Source organism: Schistosoma mansoni, assembly GCF_000237925.1.
Source record: "Schistosoma mansoni, WGS project CABG00000000 data, chromosome 1 unplaced supercontig 0071, strain Puerto Rico, whole genome shotgun sequence".
Classification (NCBI taxonomy): domain Eukaryota; kingdom Metazoa; phylum Platyhelminthes; class Trematoda; order Strigeidida; family Schistosomatidae; genus Schistosoma; species Schistosoma mansoni.
Window position 1 is genome coordinate 373,485 of NW_017385989.1, and position 23,779 is coordinate 397,263.

Genomic DNA, 23,779 nt, shown 5'->3' on the forward strand with positions numbered 1-23,779 from the left:
GAAGTTGAGAACAGATAACTCGTGATTTGGTGCAGATGCGTAACCGAGCACCTTCAGCTAGGTGAGTACATTAAAACTAATGCGGTCAGCATCAAGTGTTAAAGACTTACAGAGCTATGAATTTTGGGGATTTATTTACCATTACATCATGTTTGTATTATATGTGTTTGATTTTCATCGTTGTTTTAATAGTAATGGCGTAAAATTGTACTGCTTATCAAATATTTATTTGACTGTAAAAGGAAGTAACGAAAATGAAAGATATCAGTGTAGGTTAGTCAAGGATTTTGTTTATGGTTAGTATATTTTGAAAGCATGCTTGGATGAAGTCTGATGATATAAATTTTCAACTCCAAACAATATATGATGATGTGTTAACTTCATAAAGTTAAGGCAATGACTCATTGCTGAGCTGATTGGATCCAAACGTGGAAAGTCAGACAATTCATAACAAAGCAAGTCATAATTAAAGATAAGATTATGATTTACAAAGGCCTTAGTAGACGATTAGATATTGATATACAGGTCTCAAGAAACAGCATCTGTGAGCATTTAGAATCGCTATTATGCACTTCAGAGGAGTTTCAAACTATGATGAAACAGTTGTTCAATGTACCTTGATTAAGAATTAATTACTAGATATTTAAAATAGATATGAATAGAATTTCCCAAACGGACAGAAAATGTTACCATTTTCTTCTATATTTTCTTTCAATTATAAAACTGAATACTGACAGTTATAAATTATCAAAGGATTTAGTTATTATCCACGCATACGTTGTTAGTAGCAACAATTTGTTATACGCCGTGAACGTTGTAGTGAATTTGACACGAGCAGACAGTAGATATGACACTATTGTATGGTCTTTCATGACTCATGATTTCAATTATGAACAAACTTGAATTGTGTAGTACTTAAATACATGATGTTTCATCCAATAAACGATTGCTAATGATAAATCTATACAGAACTCGAGCTTATGCATGAATGAATTATTGAGTGATAACGGACAAAACATATTATTGTTTTCTGTGTGAAATTATAAACAACTACAACCCTAACTCATTGTAATATAACAGTCTAGAATAGTCCTATACGTGACCGGTTAAATAGCCTCAGAAATTACCTTCTATCCATACTTACCAAGTGTAACGCTTTCACATGGCGTAGATACATTCACTTTCTACCTACCCTTTGATGGTCAATTTTAGTATTTCCTTATACATACCTTTTCACTTGATTGTTTTGACGCAGATTTTTAATATATAGTCCTTCTCATGATCATTACTATTAGATTAGTTTGACCTCATTTACTATCACCTGTCTTATGTTAATCTTATCATCTTAATGTAGCATAGCAAGTTGGGTCAACACATATCGATGTCATGCTTTCATTTGATGTTGACCAATTGATGCCCTCTGAAGAATCACTGAAAAATTAAGTCAAACGCCTGATTTTAAGATGATTGTTTTATTTTTATTTATTTATTCACTTACATAAAGTATTCTGTTATACCTTTGAAGAAATAATAGGTTTAAGTATTGTAGAGGGTCCGTGTTATCGAACCATCATTATTGTAAAGGCAGTATTATCTATTGTTATAATGGCTCTGTGCCAGTGGGATCGATGATCTGTTTTAACAATAATGTAGCATCCAACGAACATAGATGAAGACCTTAATACTTATTGAGCTTTGAGTTACTTCCAACCCAGTGTCCAAATTTCAGATAAAACTAACAGGTTGTTCAGTTATATAACACAGATAAAGCAACAGTAGAATAAGTTCCTAACTACACTCTATCATAAAGAAAAAATTACTAGGTGCGTATGACTAAATCATAAATAAGAGATGAAAAAAGTCATAGTTCCGTAATTAGTTAACAATGACTGGCCTAAGGCAATACTGTAGTGAACGAAAACACAAGTGACGACAACCGACTACTTATTAGCTTGATAAAATACAAAAACCATACTCTGATACTCAATTTGCAAAATGTTCATTAATTGTCTCAGGCTTCGTTGTTCCTGGATTTCCATACCAATTGCTTTCTATTTCTGTTTTTTCTTCTCAATCTTCTGCTGCCAGATATTCTAATTCTCACTTACGATATATATTACTGATGTCGATATAAGTAGCCCACACCACAGTACAAGTACAATAGTTTAGACTTTAAACGGAGAATTGGAATAAGAGGAAACATAATTATTCAAGAAGTCAAATGTCAAATACCTATACTATAAACATATAAACAAAACTCTTCATTAGGTAATTCCATTATATTACAGCTCGATACGGATGTTGATTCGACACATACATTATGTAATTCATATTTTGAAATGTTGACATTTATTCATTAAAACTGGATTTAAAGGAATGATGAAAGAGATTAACAGCTTTTAACAAGAATTTGAACATGTAACATTTACAATTTAACCATTCAGCTCAACACCGCATAACACATATGTAGTACTGTAGAGTCCTATACTAGAACGAAGCGGTCGTCTAATACTTTCAGATTTTCAATAGTGGTCTAACTTAGTTCTACTCGTGATTTTAATTATGAAAAACAAAACACTTTAAAAATCTTATGTAACAGTGAACTTTGATATAGTTAAGATCATGAGTCAATTGAAGATAGATCATCATGGAAAACCTGGAAGCAATGGACGGCCGTTTCGTCCTATTGTGGGACTCCACGATCCCGCACTCGCGAGATTTGAACCCATGAACTACTAGTCTCAAGCCAGAGCCCTTAACCGATAGACCACTGAGCCAGCATCCAACGGTGTTAATGTCTAACTTCAATCAATCCACGAAATTGCGCAACCAACTTCTATGGTGGTCTAGCTTCAATCAACTCATGATCTTAACTATATAAAATTACTAAAATCTCCACAAAACCCCCTTGTGATAATGAACTTTGAAATTTATCTATTACTTATATGATAGTTCCGTTCTTGTTTTCCTCCAGATTAAAGCTTTTCATTTCCCAGTGAAGTATCTTTTTACTAAATATACTGTAATGCTACACTAATGATTCATTTCGAGAATTACATTAGCCATTTAATCAAATGTTCAGTTATCAATATTAAGCATTTTATATCACTAAAGTAAAGCCACACTTACTTACTTACTTATGCCTGTTACCCCCAATGGAGCATAGGCCGCCGACCAGGTTTCTCCAACCCACTCTATCACACAGTCCTCGTAAAATGAAGTTAATTCGGATACAATCTTACAACAGATTCTTCTGTTATAGTGATCGCAACAAAATTTGTTTAAAACAAAACAAAAAACTCTTTTCATAACCTGATTTTAAGTCAACTAACATTGATTAGAAAACAAAAACAAAGATTTCACTATTTCATGACAGAACATAAAGTTTTGCAAATGAACTATTTTACTACATACATTAGAACAAAATTCTTTCCCTCACCCTCCCCCCCCCAAAAAATAAACAAACAACTAATCAACCACATGGGAAGTAACAATCACATTATTCTAAACGATTCTAGAGTATATAATCACACTTATTTTTTGAACTTTAATGTATATTAGTAATATTACCAACATATTTGTTACCTTTGTAATTCACAAGAGAGAGAGAGGAAGAGAGAGAGTGAGTGAGTGAGATACTTTCACTGTACTTCCATTAGTAATTCTTATCCTGTAAATGTAAATTAAAGTAAAATGTTAATTATCTTTGATGTGGCACAGATTTTAGTTATAATCTAATAAGTAATTAAGTAAGTCAGCATGTAGTACTAATGTATTTATGATATAATATATATTGTTTTCGATATATATATCAATTTAGAGATCGGTGATACCCCATGATCTCTAATACATTGTCTAAATATATGTTACGGTTAAATACAGATTTCAAATTTACATGATGGAGTTCACAGATTTCTGATTTTCAGATTGTAAAATAGAATACTGGTTTTATTTTAGAAGCAATCATCTTATTATGCAAACATGAACCCCCAAATGCCCTGGTACGGCTGAGAGTGGGGAGAGTACGCTCTCCCTCTCAAAATGCTCTCATATGGCCAAGCGTATATAGCCTCTGTCAGGGAAGTCTTACTCACTGCCTTCTCGTGGCGGGGGTGTAGTTTTTCAAATTGAGAGGATGAAAAGCGAATGCCCAGCGATTTAACCGGTTTGGTGGACACGGAAGGTCCACCTAGGGGAGCTGGAAAACCCTCTTTCCAAACCAATGGTGTATATGAAATCCAGTATCCTGAGGAAACAAATGGCGTATGAATCAATCGTTGGTCACCGACTACCATGGGATTGCATCTCCTTAAGTCACTCCACTGCCTTGTGGATCAGACCTTCAAGTCAGAGGCTTGGGATGTGGCCCCCTTAAGAAAACCACCTGTTTCAGTTTGGGCACCTGTGCAGTATCACAGCCCTCACATAAATCAAATGAGATTTGTGTGACGCACATATATCTGGTGCCTTTTTGTACCAATATTTATGTGTTTAAATAAATAAATAAACTGAATTATTATTTTACTAAACATTTACAAATGCAATAACAAATAGTTCCTATTTGAAAAGATTTGGTTTACTATTTACATTATGGGAAGATTAAACAAACAATACTACGTGAATTTCAAATTCACTCCATTGCACAAGCAAGTGGCTATCAGGACTCAGTGCTCGAGTGGATAACGCGATGGCGATTGAAGCGAATGGTACTGGGCTCGAATCCCAGAGTGAACATCAACTCTGAGATGCAGGTACATCCAGCTGACGAATCCCAATTAGAATGAAACGCGTGTCAAACTGGGTTCCATTGCTAGCCACTACCCATCTTTGCTTACAATGCTTGTGAATTTAGGCTATACCGAGGCAATACGCACAGTATGCACATATGCCAATTAGAGACTGACCAGTTGCAGTCCTAACACATCAATGGGAAGATTCAAACAAACAATACTAAGTGAATTATTTACATTATGGTTTTCTCTATTTTGTCAGCTAAATAATTCACATTCAAACTTGACTAGTTTTGACTTCTTCTAATGAGCGACTTTGAATTCTGTGAATATTCATACATATCATTGTTGTTACTTAACTGAACTATTAATTGACACCTTCAACTTATTAAAGTATTCTTTAAATAGTATTTCTTGTTTTCAAATAGCTTGATGATGATACTCTGACGAATTTTTTCGTTTACTCATTTCATACTACTTATTCAAAGTACTAATAGTTTTACACTTTACCACATCTGATAACTTATTAAGGAATTATATACAATAGAATAAATTCTATTGCCTTAAAAATAGGTTTGTGGTGGACTGAATAATATGCACTGGTCATTATTGTCTACTGTGATGCATTGTTCAAAGTGATAGCGAAAATCTCAATTTTCGAACACTTGTTTTCAGGGTTCCAGACATACATCATCTAATGTGGTTTGAGTAACTAGGTAGTGTCATCAGCCAGGGTTTGAACAATACATGTAGTTTGTATCGCGTTATATCAAACTTTAACTGACGGCTGGCTTATTAAATACATAGAACGTAATCATTTTGAAAACCTACTATCTCTATGAAGAAAATTCCATAAGTGTTTGTACATATCAACTGAAAATAACTCAAAACACATGAGATCGTACTATTACATAGCTCTCTCGTTGGGATGTACGGGTGATTACGTCATGGCGAGACTATAATTTATGGACGACTTTGGACGAATCCTGAGTGATCTTGAGAAATTTCAGCAAATCAGAAAACAGTTGGTATAGAGTAAGAATATATTACACAAAACCAGAAAATCCGAGTGGATACATGATTTAAAAACTTTCCAAGGTTAGAAAGGGGCTCTATAGTTCTAGAATTTTGATGCATATGATACTGAAACTCATCCATGTGACTCGACTTCTGAAGCCATGATAAGGTTACAAACGTTCTCTTAGCCTCCACCGCATTGCTTCTATATTGTCAAGATATCAATGTGTACAGTAAATTTTAAAAACATAACATTTAGTTTTTCTTTCTTTCCTACCTCAGTTCACTCGGGAATGCGGCTGCCAATCACCTTCTGTAGACCGTAAAGCAAGCTTGGAATGTCTTCGAAAGTTAGATCCATTAACACTTGTTAATCAGCTGGATAGTATAAATGTGGCTATTGGTAAACATCGTTATGATGCTGTTCGAAAGTATTTACTACCCAGATATCACAAACAAGAACCATTCTTATTAAGCCAGTCTACAAGTACTCGATTGTATTTCGATGTTCCATTGCAACCAGTTATTGATGGTTATCTTGTGCCTAAACATCCGGATCATATTTTTAATGAAAAAAATAAATTAAAACAAAACCCAGAATTATTGATTGGTGTTAACACCAATGAGGCAATGTTTTTCCTCCTTCCAGGCATTGCAATAAAAGATACGCAATTCTTATTCTCAAATGGTTCAGTTATTATGCCTAGCACTATGGAGTTAGCTGGTAAGAAAAAACCATTTAAAGAAGGAGAAGAAATAGCCGATTTCTATTGGATCACAGCCACACAAATATTAGACGAATCTCATATGAGACCGGGTCTAGCGAAAATGCCATCATATTATTATAATTTACCACTCACTTCCAGTCCAAAACGAGGTTACTACGATCCGGATACCGTATACATCCACGATGAAGAACTTCTCAGACGATTAGATAAATTTGCCGGTGATTTAGATTTCGCTTGTCCAACTTTAAATTTTGCTGAACAAGTTGCCAGACTACCAAATGCTAAAGTATTCCTATATCATTTTAATAAACGTACTGAATCACTTCCTATGCCTAAATGGACAGGTGTCATGCATGGTTATGAAATTGAATATATTTTTGGTATACCATATGATCCGGAATTTTCAAAACAATTTTATAATTTTACCGATCCTGAAAAAATATTCAGTTCCAGAATTATGAAAATGTGGACTAATTTTGCTAAAACTGGGTAAGTCAACTATAATGTATCACGTAGTAGTTGTAGTGTTCTTAGTTCATTATCAGTCGTCAGACTACAGCCTTCCTATACAACACTAAGCATACAAGTAATCCCAGACTCTAAACTCGTTTCCTCTAGCATAACTTACCTGGTAAATTTGCTTTCACATTTTGCGGATATGTAAGTATTTCACAGTAATGTATTGTATATTGTTGCTAATGCTTTAATATTTCACTCAAGTCACTCATAAAATTATAATGTGAAATATGATCACGGAAATCGTTTTCTTGACCGAATGTCATGGATACCAATTCATGCTATCTGAGTCACTTTGACAGCTTGGAAATATAGATGACGAGCTGTAAATATGGTTCCAATACAGTTTACATTGTTCCGCTGTTTTGTGGTTCAAGCCAAGAGTTAAGTTTATATGTTCATAGTTCACTCTGATCGATGAGCGTATCAAGCACATTATTCAAGTTCTAATTGTAGTTCATTGCTGAGACATAAATACAATTTATAAACATTCAATTCGTTCACCACATGTGTATAACCTAAGATTTTTCATGAATCTAAACTTTTATCAAAATTTCGAGAGGTATATGTACGTTCAATAAATATTTTGTACGTGAAACCTATCGTCTGTCTGCAGCGCTTCTAGGGATACTGCCGGTACTAAGTCCGGATAAAGAGTGTTTGGCATGGGGTCAGCAACCTCATCCGGTAGAAAACAACTTTCCTTAAAAACCCTAATCGGAGTAAACAAATTAAACCATTAAACCTCTGTCCTCCGAGTTAAAGAATCTTCTATCAGGACAATTATGACATCTCATAATGAAAGCCGAGTCTCCAGAGGTCAAGAGGTCAATGTCCCTTCTAACAACCACAACAACAATTAATATAAGTACATGGAATATTCAAACAATGTAGGAAACCTGAAAGACCAGTCAAATAGAAACAGAAATGAGGGAATATAAATTGGCAGTACTCGGGATCAGTGAAACCCGCTTGCCTCAAGCTGGACAGAAAATGATAAATTTGGGAGAGATGCTACTGACTAAGCTACTGGAGAGGAAAATGTTACACACACTCAGGGAGTTGCCCTAATGCTGTCCAGAGAAGCACGAGACACACTTGTAGGATGGGAATCTCATGGATCCACAATCATCAAAGCATCATTCAAAACAAAGAACGAGGGGATCACAATGAATGTTATCCAATGTTGTGCACCCACCAATGATTACAACGACGACCATAAAGATCAGTTCTATGAGAGGCTGCAATCAATCATAGCTAAGTGCTCAAGAAAGGACCTCACCATCCTGATAGGAGATTTAAACGCTAAAGTCGGAGTGGACAACACAGGATATGAGGATGTAATTGGACGACATGAACTAGAAGAGAGAAATAAAAACGGGGAGAGATTTACCATTCTATGTGCATTCAACAAATTGGTGATAGGCGGCACAATATTTCCACACAAACGCATACACAAAGCTACATGAACCTCGCCGGACCACACCACAGAGAACCAGATAGATCATATTTGTATCAACAAAAAATTCCAAAGGACAATGGGGGATGTGAGAACAAGGAGACGAGCTGACATAGCTTCAGATCACCATCTACCTGGTTGTGACCAAGATGAGACTGAATCTAATGAAACACTGGACAACTGGGAGAACAGCATTACAAAGGTTCAATACAACCTTTCTTCGAGATACTCACAAACTCAACCAATTCAAGATAACTCTCAACAACAGGTTACAAGCTTTACAGGATCTACTGAGAGAACAAGAAACTACTTTGGAGGACAACTGGAAAGGGATCAAATAAGCAATCAATTCAACATGTCATGAGGTTCTGGGCTGCAAGAAGCACCATCACAAGGAACGGATCGCTGTTGATAAACGGGATAAGATTAAAGAAAGGAGGAACAAGAAGGCAGCAATCAATACCAGCCGAACAAGAGCAGAAAAAGCCAAGGCACAAGCCGAATATACAGAAGCAAACAAGCAAGTGAAGAGGAGCATCAGAACCGACAAACGTAAATATGTGGAATATTTAGCAATGACGGCGGAAAAGGCTGCAAGAGAAGGTAACATCAGACAACTCTATGGTACAACAAATAAACTTGCTCTAAATTACCGTAAACCAGAAAGACCAGTGAGAAGCAGGGAAGGCAAGGTAATCACCAACATTGAAGAACAACGAGACAGATGGGTAGAACACTTCAAAGATTTATTGAATCGACCAGCTCCACTGAACCCACCCAACATCAAAGCAGCACACACGGACCTCCCAATCAATGTTGGCCCACCAACAATTGAAGAGATCAGCATGGCCATTAGACAAATCAAGAGCGGCAAAGCAGCAGGACCAGACAACATTCCAGCAGAGGCACAGAAAGCAAATGTAGCAGCAACTGCAAAGATACTCCACATTCTCTTCAGTAAGATTTGGGATGAAGAACAAGTACCATTAATAATAATAATAATAATAATAATAATAATAATAATAATAATAATAATACCAACAAATTGGAAAGAAGGTCTTCTGATCAAAATACCAAAGAAAGCCGATCTCAGCAAGTATGATAACTACAGGAGCATTACTGTTCTTTCAATACCAGTAAAAGTCTTCAACAGCGTGTTGTTAAACAGGTTGCGCAACTTCGAGACCAACAGGCGAGATTCTGTAAGGATCGATCGTGTACAGTTGTCTACGCAAAGTAATTTCGATCCGTTGGCCAGTCACTATCAGCAACAACCTACTGTGGGGGAGAACAAACCAGATCCCATCCAGTGGAGGAAGAAATCAAGAAGCAGTGGAAGTGGATATGACACACATTGAGGAAATCACCCAACTGCGTCACAGGACAAGCCCTCACATGGAATCCTGAAAGCCAAAGAAGAATAGGAAGACCAAAGAACACTTTACGACGAAAAATGGAGACAAATATCAGAAGAATGAACAACAATTAGATAGAAGTAGAAAAGAAAGCTCATGACAGAGTGAGTGGGTTGGAGAATTCTGGTCGGCAGCCTATGCTCGATTGGGGGTAACAGACGCAAGTAAGTAAGTAAGTAAGTAAGTAAGTAAGTAATCTATCTTCTAGGCTTTTCATATGTTAGTGTAATTAACAAATATGATTTAACTGACTCATTCTCAAATTATGTATGGCAGTCATTTAGATAGTTTGAGAATATCATTCAATAAATTTAGTGTTGAAAGACTTAAATTAATTGACAGGAATCATCATCATCACTCATCAATTAACTCTCGTTCTCATCCTCTTAACAATCAAGTTTTTCAAGTAATTCCGGTCGAAATGTCTGAAAAGATGTAAAAAAGTATTAGCGGTATGTCTTTGAGAAAAGTTGATTGGACAACACGTTACATACGAAAAAATTAAAATCATACGGTTTCCAGTAATCAGCTTGAAATTGTATGATTACGAGTTTCCTGCTATGCAGTATGTTGTGACCACTTGTATAATCAATATTGTCTGAATGGATATTCTATAGAGAATCTGTGATTGTACTACTATTTTCCTACAAGGATCCGCTGATTAAGGTTCGATTATTCACAGTTTAGACAGAATTAACTACAGTGGTCTATCGGTTAAGTGCTCTGGCGCGAGACTGGTAGGTCCTGGGTCCGAATCTCGCGAGTGCGGGATCGTGGATACGCACTGCTGAGGAGTCCCACAATAGAACGAAACAGCCGTCCAGTGATTCCAGGATTTCTCTGGTGGTCTAGCTTCAATTGACTCACACTTTAAACTATGGAGATATTATTTTATTATGTGATCTTGTTTTTAACTTCATTAATTGTTTACGCATACCTGAAATTCTTTTGTTTTACTTTGTTTTCATTTTTAGTCATCCATCTAAGAGTAATGACGGTAAAATATCTACACCAGAATGGCCTTTGTTCCATAGCACTGATGGATTTGTATCAAACAACCCTGATTACTTGATTCTAGAAGATGAGACTAAACTTGGCAGTGGATTACATCGTGATCGCTGTGCATTTTGGTTACATGAAATGCAAGACATGAAAGATATATGGTTTAATAGATGTGATCCTTCTGGTGGTGAGTCGTGTTTTGTAATCTTTATCTGTAAAGCATAGCGTTCTGCTAATGTTCAGATAATCTGACGTTTTTTGTTATTATCTCTGTTAAAAATGAATAGAATACTATTAACAGTAGTTTATTATCTAAACTTATTATTGTAATACACATTTTGTTTTTGTTTCTGAAAGCTATCAATATCATGAGATTCTAGTTTAACTAATTATAAGCAGTGAACTAACTATTTAAAAACATTTTCATATGTTCATATGCCCCCGAACGCCCTTGTACGTCCGAGAGTGAGGAGAGTACGCCCTCTCACTCGAAATCCTCTCACGTGGTCATGCGTATATAGCCTCTGTCAGGGAAGTATTACTCACTGACTTCTCGTGGCATTACTGTTGTTTACGAAATTGAGAGGACAAAAAGCGAATATCCGACGCCCTACCCTGGTTGATGGACACGGAAATTCCACCTAGGGGAGTTGGAAAATCCTGATTACAAACCAATAGTGCACATGGGCTGGCTCCATATCCTGAGGGAATAAATGGCGTATGAACCAGTCGTTGGTCATCGGCTACCAAGGGACTGCATCTCCTCACGATACTCAACTGCCTTTTGGATCAGATCTTTTTGCGAAGGTTCCGAGTGTAGCCCCGCAAGAAAACCACGTATTTCGGTCTGGGCACCCGGACAGTATCACAGCCCTCACACAAATCGCATTTGATTTGTGTGGCGCATATATATTTGGTGCCCCTTTGTACCAATATTTATGTGTTTAAATAAATAAATAAATCGGTGTTATATAACAACATAATATTTCCTAAGTATTAATGATGTTTTAATGTAACACTCTTAGAAGTAATAATAATAATAATAATCATTGGAATATTTGTAATGTGTATTTCATTATCATGTGAGTTAACTGTTTCCTATTCTTTATTCAACTTATACTTCCTATTCGTCATTGTTCACCTAGGCAAGTTAGAAAACCCTGATTACAAACGAATGGTGCACATGGACTCCAAGATACTGAGGGAACAATTATTTGTCACCGGCTACCATGAAACTGCATCTATTTACGTTGCTCCACTACTTTGTAGATTAGACCTTTAAGTCAAAGGCTCGGAGAGAGGCCCCCTAGGGAAACCACCTGCTTCGGTTAGGCACCAGGGTAGTATCACATCCTACAAATGACTTGTGTGTCACATATGTATACGATGCCAAATATGTATGTGTTCAAATCAATAAATAAAATAGCAGTAGATTAGGACATAAAATTCAGTTTATGTTTTCTTAGAAGCTATAGACAAGTTTAACATACATACGAAATGATCCACCAACTGAGTGTAAGCATATGTTGTTACTTAAATGTTATTTTGAATCAGTACAGTTGTCTATCATATTTAACCCCTTTCCTAAATATTAACTTATAAGTCTCCTTTAATAATACTCAATTCTATCTATACCATTAATTATCTTAAACATATTATAGTTTAGTGTAATTAATTTCTAAAGAGCAGTTCAAAAGTTCAAGGAAACTAAAATTAAATTAGAATAATTTCTGAATTGTTGCTGTGGCTACTAAACGGTAGCTAAGTGTTATACAATTAATGAAATTAACGGATGAAATTAAGATATGCCAATTAGAGACTGACCAGTTACAGTCCTAAAACACCAATGGGAAGATTCAAACAAACAATACTAAGTACATTTCAACTTTACCCCATTGCACAAGCAAGTGGTTATCAGGACTCAGTAGCTGAGTGGATAACACGATGGCGTTTGAAGCGAATGGTACTGGGTTCGAGTTACTCCCAGGGTGAACATCAACCCTGAGATGCAAGTGCATCCAGCTGACGAGTCCCAAATAGGACGAAACGCGCTTTGTCCTGGATTCCACTGCTAGCCACTATCCATCTTTGCTTACAATTAACGGAATGTTTTTTTATCAAGTTTATTTTCTATCTATTTAAATAATTGACTACATATTGCAATATACCATATTTAGCTTTTGGTGATGAACATTTCTCAGTGCATAGAAATTTATTTACTTATTTATTTATTTGTACATATAAATATTGATACAAAGGGGCACCAAATATATATGCGCCACACAAATCAAATGCGATTTGTGTGAGGGCTGTGATACTGTCCGGGTGCCCAGACCGAAATACGTGGTTTTCTTGCGGGGCTACACTCGGAACCTTCGCAAAAAGATCTGATCCAAAAGGCAGTTGAGTATCGTGAGGAGATGCAGTCCCTTGGTAGCCGATGACCAACGACTGGTTCATACGCCATTTATTCCCTCAGGATATGGAGCCAGCCCATGTGCACTATTGGTTTGTAATCAGGATTTTCCAACTCCCCTAGGTGGAATTTCCGTGTCCATCAACCAGGGTAGGGCGTCGGATATTCGCTTTTTGTCCTCTCAATTTCGTAAACAACAGTAATGCCACGAGAAGTCAGTGAGTAATACTTCCCTGACAGAGGCTATATACGCATGACCACGTGAGAGGATTTCGAGTGAGAGGGCGTACTCTCCTCACTCTCGGACGTGCCAGGGCATTTGGAGGCTAGAAGCTTATGTTTATTGAGGAATTCTTTAGATGGTAAACATTAGTTTTGACATCTTCCATTATTCAATTGAAAATTTAAAGGGTTGTATCTTTGTGATGCTGAGAAAGCCTATCTACATTAGATTGCTTTCGAGAAACATAAATATTACCTGGAAATGTGTATTTGGTGTTACGAACTAGTATAGAAATATAATTTACCAAAATCAACTACTTAACATGAAAACATAGCACATAAAATGTAGATTCATTTAGATTAATGTCTTTAATGTAACCTGATCGATAGAATCCGATCAGTGTTATGAGACTAAACAAATACGATATTAATTTTCGAATGTGAGGCTTCTGGAGATTGTAGTACACTTTTAGTAGTTGAATTCATCAGTCGATTTAAGCTAGACTACCACTGAGATACTGTAAGCACTGTACAGCCATTTCCCCCCAACATGGAAATCCCCAGCAGTGCTCATTTATGATCCTGCATGCGATACTCGGACTCAGTACCTTCGATCTCGCGAGCGAACTCTTAACCTTAAGCCAGGCATTACCACCGTTGGATGCCGACTCAGTATTCTACAGGTTTAGCGTTCGCGCGAGAAACCGAAGGTCTTGGGTTTGAGTCTCAAGTGCGAGATCGTGGATGAGCACTGTTGAGAAATGATATACTAAGATGAAACGGCTGTACAGTGCTCCCAGATTTTCAGTCATGGTCTAGCTTAAATCGACCAATGAATTCTAGTATTAAAAACATGGCATTAATCAAATTTTCCTGAATACAGACCCCTACTTGATGTCAGACGTATCTCAAATAAATCAGTAGTAAAGGGTTCAACCTATTACGTTTTCACACATACGAGAAAGCTTATTGGCAAAACACAATATGGAAACCATTATGAGTGCCTATATACTATCAAAATATCCGAATGCACGTATAATATATGAGCTAAGCGATAAATCGCCAAAAACATTACAATAGTTAAAGATTAATTGACTCTCCATAAGTCGACTGATGAGGCTATAAATCTTCTGTGACGGAGATGTCTACAAAATATATAACCCATAATTAACCACTGCCTTTCCTGACTCGTATTGTCGGGTGATATGAAGTTAAGTTAGAAAAGCTAAGGATAAGAATGATATCAGTCTATGCAATCATCGACCATCATATCGATGAGTGAAAATATTGTGGTGATGATCTGATTAATTGATGTAGCGTCTAGTTTGAAAAGATGGTAACACTGCACAAAATAATCACAGTCTTGTAGTTACATTCATTCTCCATCTCTTTTGGAATCTTTTGTGGATATTATAGTAATTTTAACAATTGAGATCATGAGTTGATTGAAGTTAGACCACCATGGAAAACCTGAAAGCACTAAACGGCCGTCTCATCCTATTATTAGACTCCTCAACAGTGTGCATCCACGATCCCACCTCGAGAGATTCCAACCCAGAACTTATCAGTCTCGCTCGCGAGCGCTCAACCTTTAGAACCACTGAGCTGGCCAGTATCTAACGGTGTTAATGTCTAACTTCAACCAATCCACGAAATTAAGCGACACATCCACCAATGTCTTCAGTGAGTTACTCTCTCACAACAGACCTGGTTGAACTCCACTGGTCACTGTTTCTCACTAGAACTAGACCTCAACTATTAAAATGTATCATTTATACTGTAAAATATATCTACTCTAAATAGAGATATACACATAGATAACAGCAATCCATTGTCGTATAAAATAAAATATCACATAACTGATCTCCCTTTTTTTCATCTTCTTTCTCCTTTTTTTCTTTTTTTTTTCTTTTTCAAGGAATAAAACCAACTGGAAATTATATTTTAATCCTTGGATCTGGGTTACTTCTTTTCATTGGAATTTTTTATGGATGAAAATGTTTGTTTGTTTTTATTACTTTTCTTCTTCCTCTTCTTCTTGTTGAAGATCATCATTACAACGATAGTTAATAATGATAATCATCAAAAACGAACTCTCACACACACACACAAGACAGATTGTTTTAAATTGATTCTCATTACTAGAATTGAATTGGTGGCTATGCCATTTTATTTCATTTAACCGAATTATATTCACATGGACTTATTCATAGGTGAATATATATATCCATCTTTGTTACTATGGGAACTAAGCATTTCAGTTTATTCAATAGAGTTTTTTTTAGTTTGTTATAATGAATTACCTACACTTTTCCTATTGAGAAACTCTTTTTAAATTACGTCTAGTGTATGTTTACTTTTTCTCATGACCATATTGTAAAGTGAATTCATAAAATGTCTTGATTACATATATTTTTTCCACTGATGATGGCAGATGATGATGTGCCTATTACTCCCAATGGAGCATAGGCCGCCGACCAGCATTTTTTTCTGGTTAGCGTTTCTTTAGCGAGTTGATTTTCTACAGGATGAGGTCGCTAAACCCATGCCCAACCTTCCTCTTTTACCCGGGTTTGAGACCGGCAGTAGCCCCCGGAGGAGCTACAGGCGGAGTTATTTTTTTCACTATTCCATAGATATTTACCTCTATTTAATTTCTCAGGTTTTTGAGTAAATCTATACTTTGTAAAAAAAATTGTTTAATGAAGAAAAATCAATAATCATGCTCTTACATCATTGTAATAGATACTTACTTACTTACTTAGTTACCAATGTCTGTTACCCTCCCCCTCGTGAAGGAGTATAACCCACCTACCAGCACATTGTAATAGGAAAGTAGATTTTTAAAAAATATTAAAAAAAAACTGTTCCTCTTTATTCAAGAGATTCGTCTGTACTTCGTCTCTCTTATTCTTCCTCATTCAAGAGCTTCGTCTTTACTTCATCTCTCTTATTCTTCTTCATTCAAGAGATTCGTCTGTACTTCGTCTCCCTTATTCTTCTTCATTCAAGAGATTCTTCTGTACTTCGTCTCTCTTATTCTTCTTCATTCAAGAGCTTCGTCTTTACTTCATCTCTCTTATTCTTCTTCATTCAAGAGATTCGTCTGTACTTCGTCTCCCTTATTCTTCTTCTTCAACTGACACATAATATGTCCAGCGAATAGTTCATCCTTGTAAAATGACTTCATAGATTTAGAGAGTAACAAAATATCAGTATTAATTCAATTTTTCTTTTTGTTACCGCTATATTGTTGGTGTTATTATTGATTCTTTAGATTAAATTAACCGCCTAAATTGATTTGGTAATTAAATATTGTAGACGTATTAACCAATTTACTATTGTGTTGTTTTCTTTTTTTCCTTTTTCTGCTCATTTTTCCCTGTTTTTATTTACTACTAATAACAAACTACTAATATGGTTACAGTAAATATTGTTAATTCTAATATTTTCATAGTTGAAATCATGAGTCAATTGAAGCTAGACCACCATGGAAAACCTCAAAGCACTGGACGGCCGTTTCGCCCTATTATGGGACTCCCCAGCAGCGCGCATCCACGATCCCACACCCACGAGATTCGAACCTAGGACCTACCAGCTTCGCGCCAGAGCACTTAATCGATAGACCACTGAGCCGGCCGGAATCCAACGGTGTTAATGTCTAACTTCAACTGATCCACGAGATTGAGCAACCATTCACCAATTGTCTTCAGTGAGTTGATATCTCTACAACAGACTTAGTTGAACTCGACTGATCACTGCTTGTCGAACGTTTAATAGAAGAATGATCACGTCTACTTGTTGCGATGTTTCTAAGTGTTTATATTTAGGTTTTTGTGACAGGTTTTCAGTAACAGCAGTAACATAATCCTCAAATTGTTTATGTTCATCTAACGACAGTTCAAACAATGCATGACGTCTTAGAATTCTAGTTGCGATCTAGTTCAATTGATCGAGATTTAATAGGATTGATACAATTGAGTGCATGACGTTTGAGTGTTTGTTTGCATTGGGATGAATGTAGTTTCATCTTAGTGCCTTGCAGAAGAGTTTAGGATAATCATTACTTTCAATACACCTTTCGAAAAAATTGATCTTACATTTCACTAACACTCAAACGTCATGCACTCAATTGTATCAATCCTATTAAATCTCGATGAGTTGAACTAGATGGTAACTAGATCTCTAAGAAGTCATGCATTGTTTGAACTGTCGTTAGATAAACGTAAACAATTTGAGGATTATGTTACTCATGTTACTGAAAAACTGTCATACAAACCTAAATGTAAACACTTAGAAACATCGGAACATGTAGACGTGATTAAGAAGTTCCCGAGAACATCCCGAAAATGATGTATTTCATCATTATTCTATTCAATTCCAATATTGTTCAATAAAATGGCAAAACCATTAATCAATTGACTTCTTGTATTTTATGATCTCTTATTCATGAGAAGGATCTTTAGTTTCAGACACATTAAAATGTATGTTCATCTATACTAATAGTAAATTAGGTTTTCATTCTTTATTGACCTTGCCTTATACTCCATTGTATATAACTCCTTTCATAGACACAAGATATTATCGACGATGTAATAAGAAGACGAAGATTATCAGAACAATGTGATTCACTTAGTATTGTTTGTTTGAATCTTCCCATTGATGTGTTAGGACTGCAACTGGTCAGTCTCTAATTGGCATATGTGCATACTGTGCGTATTGCCTCGATATAGCCTAAATTCACAAGCATTGTAGGCAAAGATGGATAGTGGCTAGCAGTGGAATCCAGGAAGCGCGTTTCGTTCTATGTGATGATATATTAAAGCAATACATTTCGAATCAATATGATCACACATAATATACTTGTTAAGAACACTTATATATAAAAATAAAAGGTCAACTAGACTGCAAATGAGGGGGGGGGTTAGAGGAGACAAGGATAATAATCATAATAATAATGTGACAACAATTTGACACCTAATCACTCTGGATAATAAGCTTATGTTATCAGGGTAGGTTTAAGGTGAGAACAAACTGTTTTTGAACACACAAAGGGGGTTTGAATTTTCGTATGGCTAAGGTTTCAATAAACCTTAGTATACACCCTTTTATACAACACCACAAAACTGAGTTCAGATCAATCTTATGGCCTGTTTCGGCTATATGTTTGGCAATAGAGGATGATGGATGTTTATCCAAGATATTTTCATTTACATGGACTGTTGTGAAGACAATTCGATTATTCGGTGTTGATTTGAATTCATTTATATTGAATACTTATTTCGAGAATATCATAACATCAATCAATCATACTCATATAATAATTCCATGGAAAACCTGGAAGCACTGGACGGCCGTTTCGTCCTATTATGGGGCTCCTCAGCAGCGCGCACTTAATATTGTTTGTTTGAGTCTTCCCATTGATGTGTTAGGACTGCAACTGGTCAGTCTCTAATTGGCATATGTGCATACTGTGCGTATTGTTTCGATATAGTCTTAATTCACAATCATTGTAAGCAAAGATGAATAGTGGCTAGCAGTGGAATCCAGGACGCGCGTTTCGTCCCATTTGGGACTCGTCAGTGGCCGATTGGATAACGTGATGGCATTTGGAGAGAACGGTACTGGGTTTGAGTCCCAGAGTGAACATCAACTCTGAGATGCAGGTACATCCAGATGACGAGTCCCAAATAGGACGAAGTGCGCGTCCTGGATTCTACTGCTAGCCACTATCCATCTCTGCTTACTATGTGTTTAGAGTTTCTTGTTTCTACGATTGTATTAACATGATGAAGATACCACCAGTATTGTAGTTTGACAACTGTTTACCGATGACACCTATACTCGAATCGTGCCCACCCAGTTAAAATCAGAAGTCAGAAGTGAAGAGGTTGGAAGATATATTTGATGCGTTACCAATATATCGAGAAGTGACTGATCTAATCTGGTTAATGATCGTAGATGTTTCCCACGCTGTGATGTAACGTGATCTGGTACGGATGCATGACCGAGCACCTTCAGCTAAACAAGTCCACTTAAACTAATGTGGTCAGCATCCAATGTCGAACACTTACCAAGCTATTGATTGTGGGGAATTATTTACAGCTACAATGAAACCGTAATATAACAACAGTTGTTTGCAAAGAAAACTATTTGTACATAGTTTAGCTGGTTAAAATACAAGATTCTCCGTCTAGATGTTTTAAAAACTATGACTATGAAAAAGAAAGAATTCCTTATTGTGTACAGTTCACAAATTTCAGTCAATTAAGGAAATATGAAGAAGAGTAAATTGGGTTCAGATTGAACCTCTTAATGAGTCGAGTCGATAAACCCTGAAGCATGTCACCCTAAGAAGACTTCTTTTTGTACTGTTGATATGGTTTCAGGTTTCATTCATTTGCTAATAGATACAAAAATGTCACTTTCAAATTAAAGTGATGGTTGGAACGGCAGCTATGTGGTTAAAGCATTTAGCTTTAAATCAATATCATTCGACTTATAAACTCTTCACCTTGTTTGTTCTCATAAGTTATGTAGTATCACAAGCGATGTGCTTCAAGCCGAGTACATAATCCTTTGCTTCATAATCAAGATATTGTACAATACGAATGTATTTGAATGATGAATTAGTCAATCAGTCATAAGCAACATAGAACCTGTCTCATGTGTACGTCGTTTCAAATTGCCATACCACATCACCACAGCTAGATGAAATGCCAGGACAAATCTCAGAGTACTAGAGGTAGTCACAGTGTAGTGTCGGTTGTTATATTAAACCCACATAGCGTATTCTAGCTCCTGAAAAGGTCAATCTATTCTTTCTTCTTGAGTCACCTTTTTTCAATTTCCAATACGTATATTTCATACAAGCGTTGATCCCAGAGTAGTAGTAGTATTAATGGTAATGGAATAGACTAGACATCCAAGATATAACCTGAGAGGAAAATGCAAGTTGGGGAAATGATAAAAAGCAGTTTATGATGAATTTGGAAAATTAGGGCCTAGTCGAAGACGAAGAATGAATTCACCTGCATCATTAAGAAAGATTCTGGATCACGTCACTCTACGTCTCTAACCATTGGTCATGATACTCAGGCGAACTACAACCAGGTTGTTTACACTTATTAATATAGGTATCTGTTACCTGGTCATATCAGGTCATTTGAAAACAAAGAGGTTTGTTTACATATAAGTCAAATGAAACTCAAAGACAAGTCTTAATTTCTTCTGAATCCAGTTTTGTAGTACCAATGTCAAGTGCTGTGTAGATTTCAAGGATTACAAATCTGACATATTTTAGCAGATTATTACTATCACGGTAGATTTATTTTTGATTTATGATCTGATCTGACTTGAAAATCTAAGATCTAACAGTCTGTGATATCAATCATATCTTTACCTACCCCGTTGTGTGATATAAAACGTATCGACTGTATTTGAAGTTCATTTATTCATTGCAGTTACAAATATTTGTTATTATCTCTGTTGAAACTGAATGGAATACTTTTAACAGTAGTTTATTATCTAAACCAGTTATCTAGACCAGTTGCAGTCCTAAAAAACATCAATGGGAAGATCCAAACAAACAATGCTAAGTGAGTTTAAACTTCACCCCATTGCACAAGCAAGTGGCTATTAGCACTCAGTGGCCGAGTGGATAACGTAATGGTATTTGAAGCGAAAGGTACTGGCTTCGAGTCCCAGAGTGAACACCAACTCTGAGATGCACGTACATCCAGCTGATGAGTCCCAAATAGGACGAAACGTGCGTCGTGGGTTTCACTGTTAGCCACTATTCATCTTTGCTTACAATGCTTGTGAATTTAGGCTATATCGAAACAATACGCACAGTATGCACATATGCCAATTAGAGACTGACCAGTTGCAGTCCTAATCATCAATGGGAAGATCCAAACAAACAATACTAAGTAAGTTTAAACTTATTATTGTAATGCACATTTTGTTTTTGTTTCTGAAAGCTATCAATGTCATAAGATTCTAGTTTAACTAATTACAAGCAGTGAACTAACTATTTAAAAACATTTTCATATGTTCATATGCCTCCTAATGCCCTGGTAAGGCTGAGAGTGGGGAGAGTACGCTCTCCCACTCGAAATCCTCTCACATGGCCACGCGTATATAGCCTCTGTCAGGGAAGTATTACTCACTGACTTCTCGTGGCATTACTGTTGTTTACGAAATTGAGAGGACGAAAAGAGAATATCCGGCGCTTTAACCGTGTTCGTGGACACGGAAAGTCCACCTATGGAAATTGGGAAACCCTGATTCCAAACCAATGGTGCACATGGGCTCCAGTATCCTGAAGGAACAAATAGCGTATGAATCAATCGTTGGTCATCGACTAGCATGGAACTGTCTCTCCTCACGATGCTCCACTGCCTTTTGGATCAGATCTTTAGGTCGAAGGATCCGGGTGTGGTCCCTTAAGAAAACCACCTGCTTCAGTTTGGGCACCTAGGCAGTATCACAGCCCTCACACAAATCAAATGAGATTTGTGTGGCATATATGTATCTGGTGCCTCTTTATATCCCTTCTGATAATCATATAGTGATTTAATGTTCCCTTATTATAAATAATCATATATTGTATACATAAAGACACTTTTCTTGATTTCTCACTTTTGTCTTTTTTTTATTATTTTTTTTCTTTATTTTATTAATTAATTTCAGTAACCCCCACCCCTTTTCTTTATCAAAAAAAGGGATTCATCAACATAAAATCTAAGGAATATGGACAATTTTTTTAAAATTTTTTTTCTTTCTATTTTAAGTTAATTAGACAATTTTAATTTTAAATTATAAAAAATACAAAAACATTTTTTTATTTTTTTGTTTATTTATTATCATGGAACCATGATAATTAAAATAAACTTGACCTAAATTAAACATTAAAGGTAAACAAATAATCACGCACATATAAATTAACAATAATAATAATAGAGTTGAGATCATGAGTCAATTGAAGCTAGACCACCATGGAAAACCTGGAAGCACTGGACGTTGGATGCCAGCTCAGTGGTCTATCGGTTAAGGGCTTCGGCTCGAAACTGGTAGGTCCTGGGTTCGAATCCCGCGAGAGTGGATTCGTGGATGCGCACTGTAATTGATCGCCTCGATAAACGTTATAATACAAGTCTTAACGGTGCATAGAATCAGAAGACAAAGGGAAGCGGCAACTACATTTTTGTTGACAAATAACGTAGACCAGAAATTTATGAGCACATGAGTAAATGTTAGCGAGCGAAGTATAAATAAGACGCATTGGTGATGGCTGGTAAACCAACTCGAGAGAGAGCGAAGCGAAAATAATGCGTATTGAAGATGGCGGAGAATCCAACTCGTTTTAAGCAAGCGTTAATCAACATTTATAGTCAGACAGAAATGAATGACAGACATATGATGAATAAGATACGAAGTGTGCATACACATACGCTCATATAAAAATATAGTCAAAGTTAATAAGCGAATAACTAACATGATCAAAATATGACTCATAATGTATAGGTAAATTGGCTTGGCCAGTAGCTGGAATAAAGTATATAGGCTTAACATACTATACCAGTACCATTCGTTTCAAACGCCATCGCGTTATCCACTCGGTCACTGAGTTTAAACTCATTTAGTATTTAGGCTATATCGAGGCTATGCGCACATTATGCACATATACCAATTAGAGACTAACCAGTTGCAGTCCAGAAAACATCAGTGGGAAGATTCAAACAAACAATACTGGGTTTAATATATGATTTCATTCATCCCCTGGAAACCTCAATATCTTAATTTTGATCCAAAGGAAGGATATATATATAAGCACTACTGAAAAGATCCAAACTTCAATAAAGTTTTTGTTCAGTACTCTCAGGTTATCAACCGTTGTGTAGTTACAGCCAATCTGCGAAGTAAATTATTTTCAAACTAATTAGTCAACACAAACCTTTCATACTAAAATGTTTCCTCATTTATAGTGACATTTTCACATTCATCATAAAACTGTGAAGATGTAGTTTACATGGGGTAGTGTAACCAAAAATATCCTTAAATTTCCATGTTTTTGATTTTACTCAAAACTGTTCGAATCTCGCGAGGCGAGTTCGTGGATACGCACTGCTGAGGAGTCCCATACTAGGACGAAACGGCTGTCCAGTGCTTCCAGGTTTTGCCTGGTGGTCTAACTTGAATTGACTCACGCTTTCGACTATTAAATAAATTGTTGATTATTATTATTATTATCAGAAGGGGTTTTGTGGAGA

The 23,779-nt window shown here is 36.2% G+C and overlaps 1 protein-coding gene and 1 non-coding gene across 2 annotated transcripts in view; both read left to right on the forward strand.

Moving 5' to 3' along the window:
* Smp_136690 (family S9 non-peptidase homologue (S09 family)) overlaps positions 1-16,655 on the forward strand; it is a gene marked incomplete at both ends in the record, with an annotated part of 25,356 nt that extends 8,701 nt beyond the window's left edge. Inside the window, 4 exons of the mRNA XM_018791807.1 lie at positions 6,030-6,279; positions 6,397-6,964; positions 10,840-11,054; positions 16,561-16,655. Coding sequence (XP_018645033.1) covers positions 6,030-6,279; positions 6,397-6,964; positions 10,840-11,054; positions 16,561-16,655 — 1,128 coding nt within the window. The remainder of the gene's footprint in view (positions 1-6,029; positions 6,280-6,396; positions 6,965-10,839; positions 11,055-16,560) is intronic.
* A 5,884-nt stretch (positions 16,656-22,539) lies between these two features.
* On the forward strand, positions 22,540-22,611 carry Smp_tRNA_01579_Pseudo_CGA.1.1. Its single transcript has one exon. It is a non-coding gene (tRNA).
* The last annotated feature ends 1,168 nt before the right edge of the window (positions 22,612-23,779 follow it).